Source organism: Schistocerca serialis, chromosome 9 (assembly GCF_023864345.2).
Source record: "Schistocerca serialis cubense isolate TAMUIC-IGC-003099 chromosome 9, iqSchSeri2.2, whole genome shotgun sequence".
NCBI lineage: Eukaryota > Metazoa > Arthropoda > Insecta > Orthoptera > Acrididae > Schistocerca > Schistocerca serialis.
In genome coordinates this window covers 40,197,292-40,216,695 of record NC_064646.1, presented here as the reverse complement: position 1 = coordinate 40,216,695, position 19,404 = coordinate 40,197,292, and the positions used below count along the sequence as shown (strand labels likewise).

General features: G+C 42.3%; 2 protein-coding genes across 11 annotated transcripts in view; both read right to left on the bottom strand.

The window, feature by feature from the left end:
• Window positions 1–19,404, bottom strand: part of LOC126419840 (UDP-glycosyltransferase UGT5-like) — a 279,967-nt gene that overhangs the window by 104,011 nt on the left and 156,552 nt on the right. The window lies entirely within an intron of this gene.
• Window positions 5,693–19,404, bottom strand: part of LOC126419835 (UDP-glycosyltransferase UGT5-like) — a 640,482-nt gene continuing 626,770 nt past the window's right edge. For 3 of the 9 annotated variants that reach the window (XM_050087081.1, XM_050087083.1, XM_050087082.1), the window contains exon 6: window positions 5,697–6,210. In XM_050087081.1, coding sequence (XP_049943038.1) covers window positions 5,898–6,210 — 313 coding nt within the window. In that variant the 3' untranslated portion in view covers window positions 5,697–5,897. Of the gene's footprint in view, window positions 6,211–19,404 lie in introns of all 9 variants that reach the window. The other 6 variants (XM_050087079.1, XM_050087080.1, XM_050087088.1 and 3 more) reach the window with 5 other exon arrangements.

Genomic DNA, 19,404 nt, shown 5'->3' with positions numbered 1-19,404 from the left:
GCCATTTAGCAGATTACCTGAGAAGAGACGCCGTCGCATAGTAAGAATGCTGCAATTTGAGGAAGCTGTTTTGCAGCATGTGGAGCGGGATCCTTCAATCAGCACTAGTGCAATTGCACGTAACATGGGGATGAATCAGAGAAATGTAAGAACAGTCCTTCGAGAGCAATTGTTACGTCCATTTCACTTACAGCGTGTCCACAACCTGGAACCAGTTGATTATCCACCCAGAGCACAGTTTTCGCAGTGGTACCTGGAACAGTGTGAAATGCATTCTACATATCCATCCTCTGTGTTGTTTACCGAGGACGCAACATTCGGGCGTGAAGAAGTCCTCAACACGCACAATTCGCATCTTTGGAGTGAGGATAACCCGCATGCCACAGTTACTAGCGCTCATCAACTGCAGTTCTTCGTTAATGTGTGGGTCGGAGTTGTTGGGGACTCTTTAATTGGGCCGCATCTGCTACCTAGGCCATTAAATGGCAAGCACTATTACAATTTTCTCGCCAGAGCATTGCCAGAATTTCTGGAAGACGTCCCGCTCCCTACAAGACAACGCATGTGGTTCCAACATGACGGGGCACCGGCACATTTCAGTCGTCGTGTGCGTCGATTCCTAGACAGACAGTTCCCTGTACCATGGCCTGCTCAATCCCCAGACATGTCCCCTCCGGACTTTTTGTTTGGGGAAAGATGCGCAACCCTGTTTACACAACTCCCGTTGCAACAGGAGAGGATCAGGTTGCCTGGATAGTAGCAGCAGCAGGAACAATTCAGGATACACCTGCGGTTTTTGCCCGTGTCAGACAGAACATGATCCGACGGTGTAACCTTTGTTTACATGTCAATGGAGGCATTTTTGAAAATCTACTATATTGAAATTGGGTTGTGTTAATGTGTTGTCTATTGTTCATAAAGAAATGGAAAAGTGTTTTTTGGTTTAATTAATTTGCCGCCAGATAAATCTTCCTCTACCGATTTAAATACTCCTCATAAGAAAAAATGACATTAGGGAAAAATATTTGTTTTGATGTCCCCTACAACCTCCCAGAGTTTGTCGGTTTAAATACTTTTCACCCTGTATAAACCATTCATCATGAAACGTCCCCTTAGAAAAATTATAAATGCCTGTGCTGATAAACCTCTTACATTATTTGATTTTCAAACAGCTGAGCAAAACTGAAAGTACTCAGACATTACTCTCTTTAATTATTCTGATCAACACTAAACTGACACACAATATTTTTAGCGCAACGCAATCTGACTTTCAAAAATCCCTACAAAAGAATGGCCCTTACTAACAATAACCTATTCCTGTCATGAATCACTTACCTCACAAAAATTTTCGTTACTCGAACTACTGCAATACAACGAGAGCCACTACTACCAGCTAAATAAAAGATTCTAACTACTGAAGGGACTAACTACTGATAGGCATAGTTAGCAAATGAAAGATTTTGATAAAGAACAAACAATGTATTTACCTTAATAGCGTCCAAAAATCATAATATGTATATCAGTTCATGACATCCAGTCTTACAAATTTACTGTCTCTGATGGACAGACGTCCAGATCATCCACTCTCAAAACTCTGCCATCTCTCTCCCCACATCCACCACTGCTGGCGGCTCACCTCCAACTGCGCAACGCTACGCGCTGTTAACAGCCAACTGCCCAACGCTACAATAGCAACTACTGCAACAATGCCGACCAGCCTCAGACTGCACACAGCACAGCCAGTGATTTTCATACAGAGCGCTACGTGCCGTTACCAACATAAAAACCTAAACAGCCTACTTACAATCATAACAATAAACCCGATGTAAACAAACACAAACGCAATGATTTGTCAGAAGCCGTAGCACACGTACACTGGTGTTGTTACGCTCTTAGAAGTAGGTCCTACTTATGTATTAGATATCTTATTACTAAGTTAAATTAAATGAAACATTGAGGCATTCAAATGTATTAACAACCATCAACGTTTTTCTTAAACACGCTTTAGCTACGTAGTTTGTATTTCAAAAATCGTGTACCGTGATAGCCTGTGCAGCGTTTTGCCCAGATTGTCACGCTGTTAAAATGGCTAAGGCTTCTTCTTGTCCCGTAGTGGAAGACGGTTAAAAAGTACCGAGAAACAGGTTGTTCTTAATGTTTTTCATAAATTTATAGAGATAATCGGCTTTGTAGTTCTCCGAGGGACTGTATTATGTACAGTTGACTCACAACACCAAATCGGCTTTGTAGCGGAATCGATAACGAAATAGATCGATTAGCAAGAGCATTTCATGGTACGCTGCTTCAAGTCTCCTGTGCGTCATCTTTTTCCTCGTTCAATTTGAAATACCTACATCTGGTAATTGTAAAATTCATGATCATTTTTATGAATAATGCACGTCTTCTTGTTTCTGATTACGTATTGGACCCAAATTCCAGTTTCCATTTCAAATACAAATTCTTAATTATCGATTTGCTATGAAAGGCTGTTCATAAAAGTTGTTTAAATTAAGAAAACATAACAATTTAATTTTTAAGGCAAAAATGAAAAACCAAATTCTCTTTATTTGGATTCTGTCCATCGTTTCATACCACAGAGGTAGATAAGTATCGTAGAAACATAAAGAACAACCATTTTCACAGCATCGAGCACATCATATAAATTCTGCATTATTACATTTGCTACTGATCTGGAACCAAGCAGCGGGACTTGGCCCGGGAAGTAACAAGACTGTTAAGCTGTCAGACGTACTGGAACAAACTCACGCGGCTTTTTCAGCCGTCACTGCCGAACGCTGGTGGGCTATAGAACGGCTCGTTATAAAACGAGAGAAAATGCTGCGCCTTGTTGGCTTCGTCGATGCTGTTGTTGATAGACTCGTTATCAACGTAGCAGGTGACACTTCCAGAACTGAAATGTATTTATCGGTTTCGGATACGGAAGGAGCTACGAAATGTCCAGGCGACTGACTGTAAGTAATACCTTCGGTAGCTTCAATATTTAACTATACGGTGAAATCCTTCAGTACTCTCTTACGTTACACACAGCATATGTAGAAAAATTACCCTGTGGTTACGTCAGAAATTTTCATCATTCTTGAAACTTCCTGGCAGATTAAAACTATGTGCCGGACCGAGACTCGAACTCGGGACCTTTGCCTCTCCTGAGCTTCTGTTAAGTTTGGAAGGCAGGAGACGAGGTACTGGCAGAAGTAAAGATGTGAGGACGGGACGTGAGTCGTGCATGGGTAGCTCAGTTGGTTTTTGCCGGCACGGTAGCTCAGCGTGTTTGGTCAGAGAGCCGGTTGGCCTCTGTAGTAAAAAACTGAGTGGAAGGATCAACCACCGAACTTGAACAGGATGTCTTGCGAAGTCCGCAACGACCGAACACAATGATCAATAACCAACAATACGAAAAAAAAGTTGGTAGAGCACTTGCCCGCGAAAGGCAAAGGTCCCGAGTTCGAGTCTCGGTCTGGCACACCGTTTTAATCTGCCAAGAAGTTTCATATCAACGCACACTCCGCTGCAGAGTGGAAATCTCATTCTTTCATCATTCTTGTTTTTAATTACAATAGCCCGTTAGCTGAAAACGAGAACGTGTTGCGGTTTTCGTCTAGTAGTCTAAGGAACGTATTGCGATTGATTTGCAGTGTATTATTTCATTCTCCTTAAAAATTAAATGACGTTCGAAGCTGTATTGCACCTCTGCTCGTCTCGTTTTACGTGTGAACTGCAGCTGGCCGCGTCACTGCAGCTGTACCAGATGACTGGCCAGTGCTGTCCAAGTTACATGCGCCGGTATTACCGCTAAGTCGATGTGCGCGTAACTCCCAGCACAAAACGCACCCTTAATATCGCATTTGAAAGTACTCGAGACAGCTTGGTTGCAGTCCCACGTGAAACGGAAATCCAATGAAGTTACAACAAACACGGGAGAATACACAGTGCAATCTTGACATCAGGCTTAGTCTTATGGCGAACGGATTGTAGCACTTTTTTGCAGCTCTGTTCTGGTTCCTGGTGTTGTACTACTCTTCATGAGTGTCACACTGTAAATTCAATCCCGTCTGTATTCAATTGCGGAATAGTTAATGGATTCACAAATAGCCAGTATGTGTAACTTAATTTTTGACGTGATCGTAAGTCGAACAAGGCTTAACCCCCTGCTCCCCCAAGCCCTGCCAATCCACCACCCCATTTTCTCAGAAAGCCTATCCAAGCTGACTCGGATGTCATACTGTTGTTTCCAAATGACACAGACATCACACTCACAAGTGAGTCTCCTATCCCCATATGAGTACAATATTTGCAGCTGAATCCCTAGATTTTTGGATGAGACTGTATAATAATTTTTATTGCTTTTATTAAGGCCATGTCACTATTACAGTAATAAAAATTGACGTGTAGGTCATCTCTTACATTACAGTAAAAACTCGATTAACCGTCGCTCTTTAAACCGTCAGTTTCTGTTAACCGTCACTGCTGTAACGGTATAATAATACTGTAATAACAGAATGCTCTAAGGTGCAGTGACGCGTTCGCTTTGTTTATTTACTCTATTTTAGTGGGAAGTGAATGTACCCGCCCGCCGTAGAATGGTACATAAAATATGACCTTCAGTTAACGTGTTAACACATCTCCCGCTTTTCTTATCTTTGTCTCACTTGTGAGTCAACAATCACCACTGGATCGGTTTCCAGTTGTTGCGAGAAGACTGCAATTGTCGCAGTGTACCTAGCGGGCTGTGCCGTGTTACGTGTTTTCCACCTGAATAAGCTTTGTTGAATAATATTTTACACTACCGTATTTAGTGTAGGTGTGTGTGATACAATGATTTGATAAAATGTCTGAAAAACGTAAACGTGTTGTTTACATTGAGTGTATGACAGTTGACGAGATGGTCAATTTGTGCAATAATTTACAAATCAGCACAAATTTGACGTCAGAACAAGTGTCACAGTGGTTAGAGTGTGACAGAGTGGACGGGGGTTTTCAAATTTTGAGTGATGACGAAATTATTCCCAGCGTAAGTGCCACCAAAGAAGAAGAAGAAGAAGAAGAAGAAGGGGCTGATGAAGACGAGTGTTCAAACCATGAAGAAAAACAAACTATTAGCCATTCAGAGGCCGAAAAAATGCTGTCCAAGTGTATAGAATGGTTTGAAAGTCAAGAAGAGGCTAATGCAACGCAGGCACTACTGCTCCGAAAAATACGAAATATTGCCGCGGTGAAAGCTCGAACATCAAAAAGGCAGAAGAAATTGACTGACTATTTCCAAGCTAGATAAACTATTTCACCTGTAAGTTTATAGTACAGTACAGTACTGTACATTACGTATTTTGGTACTTTTATACCTACTGTGTACGGATGTTTTTATCATGTAATAAATAGTTTTACTTGTTATTACAATCGTGTTTAATTTGTTTTCGCTCCGAAATATTATTATATTACTGTGAGAGTGATATGTGTCTATACATAAATTAATTGATTGAGGTTATGTTTTGGAGGAATACAGTGTTTCTGTTATCCGTCTATTCGCTCAACCATCACGAGCACGGTCCCGAAGATGACGGTTAATCGAGTTTCCACTGTAGTATCGTCATTTGCGGAGGTTTTCTCGACCAATATGTTAAAGCTATTCGCAGCTGAAAGACGACACAGTGCGTCTGACATACTACTCTCTGAAGTAGTTCTGTTACCTGTATTGTGATTAATTCGCCAGTGTACTTGAGAAGCGTTTGTAAGGTCTTATGCAACATTTCATCACCGTATGAAGAAAGCAGAAGATGGGCGATTTATTTTACGCGGACATGAGTATGAATAATGAGTATTTCTCAGCTTGAAATTTTCACAGAGCTGATGTCAGATGTAAAAACACTGTAAACTAAGTAACCTCAATCCTTCTTGTGCGTCTTCTTTGATTTCTTCGCGGTTTGAGGCGGCGCTGCGGTCTTGCCGGCGAACAGCCGCAACACGGCCCTGATTGCGATCCCCGCCGCTAGGAGCAGCACCGCGGCCGCGGCTACCAGCACGGCGACGACATCTAGCAGGAAGTACTGGTACCAGGTGAGGTCCAGCGCCGCGGACCTGAGGTGAGGTGCCCCCTGGTGCCTGATCACGTACTCTGTCCAGTAGACAGCCTCGTCCAGCGGCTTCATCGGGCGATCGTTGAAGATCCTAGACAGCCGCTGGGCGTTCTCGCGGTACCTGCGGATTTCAACCAAAATTACGTTCACATCATTTCCACAGGTACTCTGTAAAAATGAAATAACAGCTCGATTTCTTTCTCTACAACGTTACATCGCGATATAGATTTCTGCGTAATTAGCTGCTCCAAATTCCAAATGTTGTTAGAGCAGCTAATTTTCCTCAACGGCTTCTCCAGAGAGATAGGGAAATGCAAAATTTTGTAATGAAGTTTGACATGGCATGCCATACTTCAAAAGTGACGAAAAACAAAAATGAGACCAAAGTTGGACGACTGCGCGACTGACAATAAGTAACCTACACGACAGATGCTACCATTTTCCTGAAAGTTCCGGAAACTTCATAAAGTAAACAGTAAAAAATACCTTTATTTCTAAATAATACTTCGTCGATAGACTGATAGTATAGAGGAAGGAAGCGAGGCACTATTGCACGTAACTCAATAAAATACTGCGTGTTTCAGCTAGAAGAAAATATTTAACTGTGTATGAATTACAGTGTACAAGCAGTTCAAATAATTCGTTTTTGTACTTATTCTGATGTAAAATCTTATTACGATGATGCATCACCAGTACTGTATTAAATCTGACTTCTGCAAATGCGATTAGTGCTTCTAGTAATAACATTATTCATGTCCTATAGTACAACTCTCGAGTTATTCAAACGATTTTGCGTACCATTCTGTAGCAGCAAAACAATTATCTGATGTAAATAGCTTCCATTTTTCAAAAGGAGCCGTCACGGAATACTACAAATGGGATCCTTGGGAAAATGCTACAGGTCGGAAAAGCATCTGTTACTTACGAGGTGCATTCAAGTTCTAAGGTCTCCGAATTTTTTTTCTAATTAACTACTCACTCCAAATCGATGAAACTGGCGATACTTCTCAACGTAATCGCCCTGCAGACGTACACATTTTTCACAACACTGACGCCATGATTCCATGGCAGCGGCGAAGGCTTCTTTAGGAGTCTGTTTTGACCACTGGAAAATCGCCGAGGCAATAGCAGCACGGCTGGTGAATGTGCGGCCACAGAGAGTGCCTTTCATTGTTGGAAAAAGCCAAAAGTCACTAGGAGCCAGGTCAGGTGAGTAGGGAGCATGAGGAATCACTTCAAAGTTGTTGTCACGAAGAAACTGTTGCGTAACGTTAGCTCGATGTGCGGGTGCGTTGTCGTGGTGAAACAGCACACGCGCAGCCCTTCCCGGACGTTTTTGTTGCAGTGCAGGAAGAAATTTGTTCTTCAAAACATTTTCGTAGGATGCACCTGTTACCGTAGTGCCCTTTGGAACGCAATGGGTAAGGATTACGCCCTTGCTGTCCCAGAACATGGGCACCATCATTTTTTCAGCACTGGCAGTTACCCGAAATTTTTTTGGCGGTGGTGAATCTGTGTGCTTCCATTGAGCTGACTGGCGCTTTGTTTCTGGATTGAAAAATGGCATCCACGTCTCATCCACTGTTACAACCGACGAAAAGAAAATCCCATTCATGCCGTCGTTGCGCGTCAACACTGCTCGGCAACATGCCACACGGGCAGCCGTGTGGCCATCCGTCAGCATTCGTGGTATCCACCTGGATGACACTTATCGCATTTTCAGGTCGTCATGCAGGATTGTGTGCACAGAACCCACAGAAATGCCAACTCTGGAGGCAATCTGATCAACAGTCATTCAGCGAGCCCCCAAAACAAATCTCTCCACTTTCTCGATCATGTCGTCAGACCGGCTTGTGCGAGCCCGAGGTTGTTTCGGTTTGTTGTCACACGATGTTCTGCCTTAATTAAATTGTCGCACCCACGAACGCACTTTCGACACATCCATAACTACATCACCACATGTCTCCTTCAACTGTCAATTAATTTCAGTTGGTTTCACACCACGCAAATTCAGAAAACGAATGATTGCACGCTGTTCAAGTAACGAAAAGGTCGCCATTTTAAGTATTTAAAACAGTTCTCATTCTCGCCGCTGGCGGTAAAATTCCATCTGCCGTACGGTGCTGCCATCTCTGGGATGTATTGACAATGAACGCGGCCTCATTTTAAAACAATGCGCATGTTTCTATCTCTTTCCAGTCTGGAGAAAAAAAATCTGAGGCCTTAGAACTTGAATGCACCTCGTACGTACAATTGTGCCAGTGTCTACACCAATCACCATCATCACCGTCGCAATTGTCCTCTTTTTATTTTCATTCTTCCCTTGGATGTAGATTCTCTTAAATTTCTTGCATTTCGTCCTCGATAGCTTCGCTTTTTATTGTTCTTCTATTTGTTACATCAAATAGTTTTTGTTTTACTCCGTCAATGTGTGTAATCTATAGAAAACACGAAGTTAACTGAACGAACAGTTCGCGGTTCATAGTAAGAGTTTCTCAGACCACAAAAGGGACTATACATGTGGTTTCTTTAGCACTTAATGCGGAGTGTCCAGAAAAGGACTCCCTGATTTCAAAATTAAATATCTCGAAAACAAAGATCGATAGAGGAATGCAGTAAACGGTATGTTTATTGTGAAAGCTGTAAGAAGTTTATACAGCAGTTTGAAATAATACTTACAAAAGCTGCTAACAGATGGCGCTGTACGCTGTACAGCTCATATCAGCATACATAAGAGAAATAATCGTATGAAAACAATCTTTGCAAACAATCACATCACAATGTTTTCAAAATGTTCACCATTGGCACTACAGAGGTGGCGCAAACGAAGAATGAAATTCGCCATCACATTTCGTAGTGTCTCAACCGAAATGGATTCACATGCCACAGAGATCGCCGATTCAAGCTCGTCCAGCGTGGCGGGATGCTTCGGGTAGACCATGTCTTTCACTGTGCCCCACAAAAAAAAGTCACAGGGAGTCAAATCCGGCGAATATGGAGGCCAATCCATGCCTGCACCAGTAAATTTGGGATATTCCAAAGCAATGACTCGATTCCCGAAGTATTCCTCAAGAAAGCGAAACACTTGTTCGGTCCGATGTGGTCGGGCTCCATCTTGCATAAACCATTCAGTACCTGGGCGATCCTCTAACGCTTGGTGTGTGACGACAAATTGTTCCAAAATTGCAACGTAACGTGCACCAGTGACCGTTTCTCGAATGAAAAAAGGGTCAATAATGCCTCTGCTGCATACTGCAGCCCACACAGTAACTTTAGCAGAATACAGGGGTTTCGCTTCACACCAATATGGCTTTTCGGAACCCCAAAATCGCCAGTTCTGCTTATTCACGTATCCATTCAGGTGGAAGTGTGCTTCATATGTAAACCAGATGCAGCGAACATCAAATCCTTCACTATCAATTATTGTGAGCATCTGATTAGCAAAGGCAACCCTTTGTTGCACAGCTCGTACGGGTATGGCCTGGTGCGTTTGAATTTTGAATGGAAACATGTGTAGGCTCTTTCTCGGTATTTTCTGCGTGCTGGAACGCTTCAAACTAGTCTCAGATGTAATTCTACGGACGGATGACATTGGATTTCGCTGAATAATTCCAGAAACTGTGGCGATAGTTTCAGGCGTAGCTGCGGTTTGCTTGCGGCCAACATGCCCCACTATACCATCAGTTACACTGCCTGTTCGTTGAAATTTTGCGAAGAGCGTATGAATGGTTTTCGCATCGGGTCCTTTTTGAACATTAAATCGTGCTTGAAAACTTGGCCTTGTTGCCGTAGGACTCTCTTCTAACCTGTGGTACTCTAGCACCAGAAAAACGCGTTCTTCAATGGAATACACGGTTTTATTCTCTTCCTTCGATACGCTAACCTCCTTTCACGTTTCAATAGTGGAACTGATCGCTCTGGGCTTCGGATCACTATTTATACTAGGCATTACGTATGGCGATTACAGCGCCATCTGTTAGCAGCTTTTGTAAGTATTATTTCAAACTGCTGTATAAACTTCTTACAGCTTTCACAATAAACATACCGTTTACTGCATTCCTCTATCGATCTTTGTTTTCGAGATATTTAATTTTGAAATCAGGGAGTCCTTTTCTGGACACCCTGTATTCCTTTCAAAGGCCTTCGAGGTCTGCACTCTTCGAAGGAGGGAGTCCATGAGGAGAGGGTGGTAAATCTCTAGTGCTCTGCCACCTTCTGCAAGGCAGCTACGGCGACGTCCCGGAAGTCATCGCAGGTTCTTCGTGCAGCGCCAGTCCGGTTTCTTCGCAGGACCCATTCCGCCGGTGCACGTATGTTTTTAGTGCGGCCGAGTCTGGTGCAGAGATATTCTGCTCCACAGTGGACCCCTGCATCATAGCTGACATGTGTGTTGCAAACTGACCCCGATCGATACCGATTAGTTCCTCACAGTACACTTATCACAATGACGGGACCATTATAATACCGATAATAGAAGTATACTGGGTGGAAAGTTTGCTCTGTAGTCCAGCTACCCGAATCAGCCCCGAACCCTATAAGCCAGGGCCGGCCAAACGCTGCACAGTGTGCAGACGTGCGGAAGTGTTGCACATGTGCGCACGTATGCGACAGCGAGCTACAGCGACATCTGTTATTAGACATGTGTCCTAAGTGAACGGCGGCGGCTCCACTTCCCTGTTTATGTGGTGCAAGCAAGAGCGCAACATACCCAGTCTCGTTTACCCCTGGTAACCGTAACCTTAACAGAGAAGTACTGAGAAATACCAGGTACTGTGAAAAGCAAAGGACGGGAGATATATGTTCTCAGTCGTTTAAAAAAGACTGGGAACTGCAATTCTTTTTTGTATCCGTTGGTGAAAACTCACAATGTTTGCTGTGCCGCCGAATAATAGGCGGCCAGCGTAAGTTTTCAATTGAAAGACACTACAATAAATATCACAAAAACGAATGTAGTGTACTCAACAGTGAAGAACGGCAAGCAAAATTAAATGTCCTTAAGAAAATGGATGAGACACATAAACTCGATTATCAATTCTTCATGACCAGTGATAAACTTGTTTGGATTTATTCGTTTCATAATTAAAAATTATTGTATACTAACTGTGCATTATTGCCTCATTCTGCTCCATGTTACATTATTATCAGGAAAGTTGGTCATTAAACCGATTGTTCCAATGTATACTTACATTTAGGGATTTTTTTTTTAAATTTGTGAAGGGCTACGCTCAGCTGAAGTCGATAAAGCATAACACTCACCTAATTGTCGGTTATTACGCAGATTTCAGACGTAACTGATGAAAGATGTAGCAATAATGGTATTGAAATAACAGGTGATCATCGAGATGTCTGCGGTTATCATTCTGTTCGCAGGTCAGTGAGACAGAAATTATGTGTGTGTAACTGAGGGCACCGAGAATTAGTTATAGGAAACCTTGCATTAGTTTAATGTTATTTGAAATCATGAATCAGGTTCATTGGAAGTCGCTAAGTGCTCTCTTTCGTAAATACTAGATCAAAAATATTACGCGTATTTACGTGCCGTCAGTCAAGCTGCCTTAATAAAAACCCACGTTTGTTAACTGGGGGTTAACCTGTTAACATAGAAGTAGACGTCTCAATGAGTAGACTGTGACAGTATTTTAAATGTTTAATACGCGAAATACCTTCCCATGGTTGGCTGGCAAGCTGTGGAAAGAGCACTAGAATGCGCCGGTACAGAGTACCCCAGCAAGTGGATAAAGCGACATGCGTGCGTAGAAACATGCACTGCATGGACGCTGACGGCTGGGCCGCGCACGCTGTCACCCGGAAGTTGCACATGTGCAGGGGCACCGCACGCGTGCACAATTTCTGGCCGGCCCTGCTATAAGCCGACCCGCCAAACTCGGTAGCACATCGCTACTGCGCCACGTTTAAAGGAAGGATTTGGCAGTGATTTGTGTAAGACTTAATTGACCCGGACTCAATTTATTACACGTGAAAGTTTACTTCCCACAACGTTTACTGAATTTTACCGAACCACGAAATCGGAGTACTGTGACAACGTCAAATGCACTCCCTCCACAACAGCAATGAGGCGGGTCACGTCTAGCAAGCGCTAAGCGAAGCTTCAAGTGATGTAAAGAGAGAGAGCACTGGAAATTGCATCAGTGGAAACGAGCCATTTGGAGTGATGACGAACCAGGCCGTACCCGGTGACAATCCGACGAAAGGTCTGTACGAAATTATCTGCCGTCGTGTGTAGCGGCAACAACAAAGTATCGAGGGGGTTGTGTTCCGTATGGTGGGTGTTTTACATGGCTACGATGTGGTCCCCGTATTGCAGTTAAGAAAATGCTAAATGAGGAAGTATGTTAACACAACTGACAGCATAGTGTACGGCAAACAGCGCGAGAACAGTTCGGAGAGGACGATTGTTTCTATCAGCTGTCATAAAGCAGAGTCTGTATGGCAATGGCTTGTCGACAGTGACATTCCTGAAATGGACTGGCCTGCCAAGAGTCCCGACTTAAACCGAATGCTACACCTTTGGGATGAGCTAGAAAGTCGAGTTAGCTCCACACCCCAAAAACCAACGCCAGTATCTTCTCTGGTTTCTGCTCTTGAGGAAGAATGTGCTAAAATACATCCACAGACGTTCAGACACGTCACTGGAAGTCTTCCCATCAGAGAGAAAGCTGTTACAAATGTGAAGCGTGGAAACACTCCATATTAACAGCCACTAATAGGTGTGTACTTAGTTTTGATCTGATACTGGGTACAGATAATCGTAGCCCACGTCGTTTCCTATAATCATGCATCACTGTCTTACTATTAACTAATTATGCACGGGAATGTTCTCATGCCGATAATGCAAGTTTCTTTTCGGGCCACTCTTAACCAAAAAGAAGCAAGCGCTAAATTGTCTTTCACCCGATATGCATGGTCCAAAAGATTTTTATTTTGAATGCTTTTATGACAACTATTACCTGACATATTGTCAAGACCGAGTCCAGGCAGAAACTACCTCAACGATACTAAACGATATACGTTACAGTTATTTATTCCATGTTTCAAAGTTAAACCTATTGAACTGACTTCTTAAACAAGAGAAGTTTTGAGTGGTCCGCGACCAGTATGCTAAAGCCCTTCCAAATCGTTGGATGTACCTTGACCTTTGCCAGAATTCAGTGACATAACGATAAGAAGTCCTCACTTCGTGCTACTGTTGTGTAGACTGTATATGAGTCAGTATAAATCTTCGCTCTTCCCGTAGACTTTGCTGGAATTAATTCATCATTAATATAGTTTGCAGAGCACATTATTATTATTATTACTTGCAAAATTCATAGTCATTCCGTATAGGTGGGCTAACAGCAAATATCGCAGCGAATTTTGTCATACTCGCCGCCAAACGTGACTCTCGTTGATATGCAGTCTAAAAACCATAATTTCTGCCCTGGAAAATTAACAATAGTGCATCAGACAAGAGGCGTATTCCCCACACTGTACGCGTCTCTTATGGCAACGAAGGACAAAAGTATGTTACAACTTAACACGGAATTGAACCACTTCCTGTTTATGTACAAAGCCTACTGGTTGACCGTTAAGCTATAGTAACGACCAGCTATGGTTTGCCTGTTAGGATACATGTGGTGTATCTACAGTGCAGTAATTCGTTGCCAGACGATTAGAAAGAAAGAGAGCCACTGAAGTCGCACTTAGTCATAGAGAGGCTCTCGCGAAAGCCACAGAAGACAGACAGGTAAGGTCTAACAGATGCCTTTGCTTTGCTCCTGAAGGGTTGTCTTTATATGATTTTATTCTGTTTTACCTTATTATACAGGGTGATCCATTGATCGTGACCGGGCCAGATATCTCACGAAATAAGTGTCAAACGAAAAAACTACAAAGAACGAAACTTGTCTAGCTTGAAGGGGGAAACCAGATGGCTCTATGGTTGGCCCGCTAGATGGCGCTACCATAGGTCAAACGGATATCAACTGCGTTTTTTTTTAAAAATAGGAACCCCCATTTTTCATTATATATTCGTGTAGTACATAAAGAAATATGAATGTTTTAGTTGGACCACTTTTTTCGCTTTGGGATAGATGGCGCTGTAATAGTCACAAACGTATAAGTACGTGGTATCACGTAACATTTCGCCAGTGCGGACGGTATTTGCTTCGTGATACATTAACCGTGTTAAAATGGACCGTTTACCAATTGCGGAGAAGGTCGATATCGTGTGAATGTATGTCTATTGTGATTAAAATGTCCACCGGGCGTGTGCTATGTATGCTGCTCGGTATCCTGGACGACATCATCCAAGTGTCCGGACCGTTCTCCGGATACTTACGTTATTTAAGGAAACGGGAAGTGTTCAGCCACATGTGAAACGTCAACCACGACCTGCAACAAATGATGATGCCCAAGTAGGTGTTTTAGCTGCTGTCGCGGCTAATCCGTACATCAGTAGCAGACAAATTGCGCGAGAATCGGGAATCTCAAATACGTCGGTGTTGAGAATGCTACATCAACATCGATTGCACACGTACCATATTTCTATGAACCAGGAATCACATGGGGGCGACTTTGAACGTCGTGTACAGTTCTGCTACTGGGCACAAGAGAAATTACTTGACGATGACAAATTTTTTGCACGCGTTCTATCTAGCGACGAAGCGTCATTCACCAACAGCGGTAACGTAAACTGGCATAATACGCACTATTGGGCAACGGAAAATCGACGATGGCTGCGACGAGTGGAACATCAGCGACCTTGGCGGGTTAATGTATGGTGCGGCATTATGGGAGGAAGGATAATTGACCCTCATTTTATCGATGGCAATCTAAATGGTGCAATGTATGCTGATTTCCTACGTAATGTTCTACCGATGTTACTACAAGATGTTTCACTGCATGACAGGATTACGATGTACTTCCAACATGATGGATGTCCGGCACATAGCTCGCGTGCGGTTGAAGTGGTACTGAATAGCATATTTCATGACAGGTGGATTGGTCGTCCAAGCACCGTACCATGGCCCGCACGTTCACCAGATCTTACGTCCCCGGATTTCTTTCTGTGGGGAAAGTTGAAGGAAATTTGCTATCGTGATCCACCGACAACGCCTGACAACATGTGTCAGCGCATTGTCAATGCATGTGCGAACATTACGGAAGGCGAATTACTCGCTGTTGAAAGGAATGTCGTTACACGTACTGCCAAATGCATTGAGGTTGACGGACATCATTTTGAGCATTTATTGCATTAATGTGGTATTTACAGGTAATCACGCTGTAACAGCACGTGTTCTCAGAAATGATAAGCTCACAAAGGTACATGTATCACATTGGAACAACCGAAAAAAATGTTCAAACGTATCTACGTTCTGTATTTTAATTTAAAAAACCTACCTGTTCCCAAGTGTTCGTCTAAAATTGTGAGCCATATGTTTGTGACTATTACAGCGAATCTATCACAAAGCGAAAAAAGTGGTCCAACTAAAACATTCATATTTCTTTACGTACTACACGAATATGTAATTAAAATGGGGGTTTCTATTTTTAAAAACGCAGTTGATATCCGTTTGACCTATGGCAGCGCCATCTAGCGGGCCAACCATAGCGCCATCTGGTTTCCCCCTTCAATCTTGACGAGTTTCGTTTTTTGTAGTTTTTTCATTTGATGCTTATTTCGTGAGATATTTGGCCCGGTGACTATCAATGGACCACCCTGTATATACATTGATATTAGTTGCGCTTATGTGTTTTGCTTTTTCTTTTGTATGTTTACGTATCTTTTGCGATGTATCATGCAATATTTCACCTCAAATGTTTGCGAACTATGCCCGTCGTACAGCAGCTTCGACCAATCACGGCACAATAGCTAGAATTTCCATTGGTAGGGCATTTAGACTGGATAGTTTTGTGGTGAACAAGCTTTGTTTACACTTAAGAACTTACCATACTGCAGCATTGCAGAGCCACTGAGGAAGCTTGATTGTTTATGTTGATTATTCTAATACCAGTGAGACTTTTATTTAATAAATTTGAGAAAGAGTAAAGATTAATATGTTTTTAAGTTATCTCAGCATTAAATACTATTCGACTCATTAGCGAGCATTCAGGTTACTTCGCCACTCTTTAAAATTATTCATCGGCTTTCATTTTTATTTGAAATATTTTATTAGATATTCCTTTTTTGCATGAACACGATCTTTACTGATAGGAAGATTAATTAAGGGTGGATCCTGCCATCGCCATACATGGCGAAGCACATGGCAAGACTTGAGAATTTTATACTTTAGTTATCTTTCCCTGTAATTGGAGAGCAGATGTTAAGTGTTATTTAGTCAGTGACTGAGACACTTTTCTTATGTTTGACAGTGACTATTCAAAATGACCAACAGTGAAGAATAGACGAGATATACTTTTTCAAGTAGTAGGGGATAAATCAGCAGGGAGTCCACGGAAACGCAGGAAAGAAAGAGAAATGGCATCAGATACCAATAGGAACTATCTTACGTAGAAGTGTATGAAATATACGATGCAAAATTTGTACAGGCAGGTCGTAAGTAAAGTAACTGAGGAAGTGAAGCGAGGGATTATAAAGGAACTTAATAAATTTTTTATTGATAAATGTATAGATAATAATTCGACTCTCATGCCAAGGATTAATTAGAAAAGTATTTAATACTGACGGACAAAAGAAGATTTACCCTCTTCGTTTATTGATTTTAGTAATAGTTACCTTGCGTTGTTCTCATGTCCTGGTGGTAAGACGTGCTGTGTGATTTTAAAGTGAAATTGTGTTATATAGTGAAAGCTATTTATGAGCACAGTGATTTTTCTCGTTTACGATACCATGGATCCCAGATCCTGTAACTCTGGGAATTATTATTATTTTAATTTTGTGTGGAGAATTTAGATGGAGGCGACGATCTTCATGGCGGCGCAGCTCAACAATAGAGGTGCGTGAATGTGTTTATCTCTTTCCCTTCGTGGCCGCCGATGTCAGTTCCAATATTTAGGTCACATTTGCCGCGACAATCAGAACCTGCGATCTTTCTTTTCGTTTAATTACGAAGTCTGATTCTTTTTCTTCTTAGTTGAATAAATGCATTTTAACCATAACTCTTTTTACCCAGGCCACGGGGAATAATAGTACATAGAACGTACGTGCCTCTACCCCGATCGTACGATCGCATACGTTTGAGTGTGTACCGACGTAACTATACTTATGACGGATTTCCCTAACAGTATTAATTCTTATTTTGAACCACTCACTCACGAATGTACGTGCTCTCTTATTTAGTGTATTCCTTCATAACATTACTGTTAATATTCAGTGGCTTAGTTTCCACAATTGACCTTTGCCTGTGTGGCAGCGGCGCTTCACGCGAAATATTTATTACGCGACAATCATACTAACTCTCATTTCAAAATCACGACACGGGCTGACTAAGTATCTAGCAAATTTATCAGAGCGGTTACAGATTCGAGGGCAAAGATAAATCAAAGAAGTAAGTGAACAATTGGCAGAGCTCAAAAAGCTACGAGAAAAGTTTAAATTAGACAAAAAGTCAGAGGTTGAAGACGAGCTTCAAGAATAGCGAGGTAGTAAAAAGGAGGTAACATCTTTTAAAAATGAAATATTTTAAGAGGAGACGGAGGATAAAATGGTTCAAATGGCTCTGAGCACTATGGAACCTAACATCTGACGTCATCAGCCCCCTGGAATTAGAACTACTTAAACCTAACTAACATAAGGACGTCACACACATCCATGCCCGAGGCAGGATTCGAGCCGTCGACTGTAGCAGCAACCCGGTTCCGTACTGAAGCTCCCAGAACCGCTCGGCCACAGCGGCCGGCGACAGAGGACAAACAAATTGAAGGAGAACTGAAAGTGAACAAGTAGAAGCAAGACTTTGGAAAATATTGTTCAAAATCAAGTTAATGAATGTAGGCAAGGCAAGGATGAAGTGATGCGTTAGACAAAATTTCTGGTTGGTTTTGATGAATAGCAGCTAGGTCTCAATGTAGAAAAATGTAAGGTAAGCAGATGAGTAGTAAAAAGAAACCGATAATGTTCGACTGCAGTATTAGTTGTGTGCTGCTTGACACAGGCACATCGATTAAACACCTAGGCGTAACGTTGCAAAGCAATATGGAATATGAAATGGAACGAGCACGTACGGGTTGTAGTAGGAAAGGCGAATGATCGACTTCGGTTTATTGGGACAATTTTGGGGAAGTGTGGTTCATCTCTTAAGGAGACCGCATATAGTGCAATAGTGCGAGCCATTGTCGATTACTGTTTGAGTGTTTGCGACCGGTAGCAGTCTGGCTTAAAGAAAGACATCGGAACAATTCAGAGGTAGGATGCTAGTTTTGTTACTGGCAGGTTCGAACCACGTACAAGTCTTATGGAGATTCTTTAGCAGCTCAAATGGAAATCCGTGGAGGGAAGGCGACGTTCTTTTCGCCAAGTACTATCGATTAAATTTATGGAACCGTCATTTGAAGCAGTCTGTAGAATGATAATGCTGTGGCCAACAAAAATTTCGCGTGAGGACCAGAAGGTAAGGTTAGAGAGATTAGACAGGCATATAGACAGCAGTGTTGCCCTTCGCTCTATTTGCTAGTGGAACGGAGAAGGTAACGACCGGCAGTGGTAGAGGGTACCCTCCGCCACGCACCTTATCGTGGCTTGCGGAGTATGTATGTAAATGTAGATGTACAAGCGGCCTAACGTCGTCCGAGTGATGAAAAGCAGAAGGTTGCATTGGGCGGGTCATGCAGTGTGGAAGAAACACGGTAGTCCAAGATTAGAGTGGAATGTATCTCATCAGGCATCAGACAATTGAGAAGATCTAGGAAGAGATAGACTGACTGAGTAAGAGAAGACTTGCTGCAACTGGAGTGTTGGAGAACTGGAAAAAGACTGCAGAAGCCAGGAGCAGATTAACTGTGGCTGCATGCGTTGCTGTTGGCCTGATTGTGTAAAGAAAAGTAAAAAGTAGGTACCGGGTGATCAAAAAGTCAGTATAAATTTGAAAACTGAATAAATCACGGAATAATGTAGATAGAGAGGTACAAATTGACACACATGCTTGGAATGACATGGGCTTTTATTAGAACCAAAAAAATACCAACGTTCAAAAAATGTCCGACAGATGGCGCTTCATGTGATCAGAACAGCAATAATTAGCATAACAAAGTAAGACAAAGCAAAGATGATGTTCTTTACAGGAAATGTTCAATATGTCCACCATCATTCCTCAACAATAGCTGTAGTCGAGGAATAATGTTGTGAACAGCACTGTAA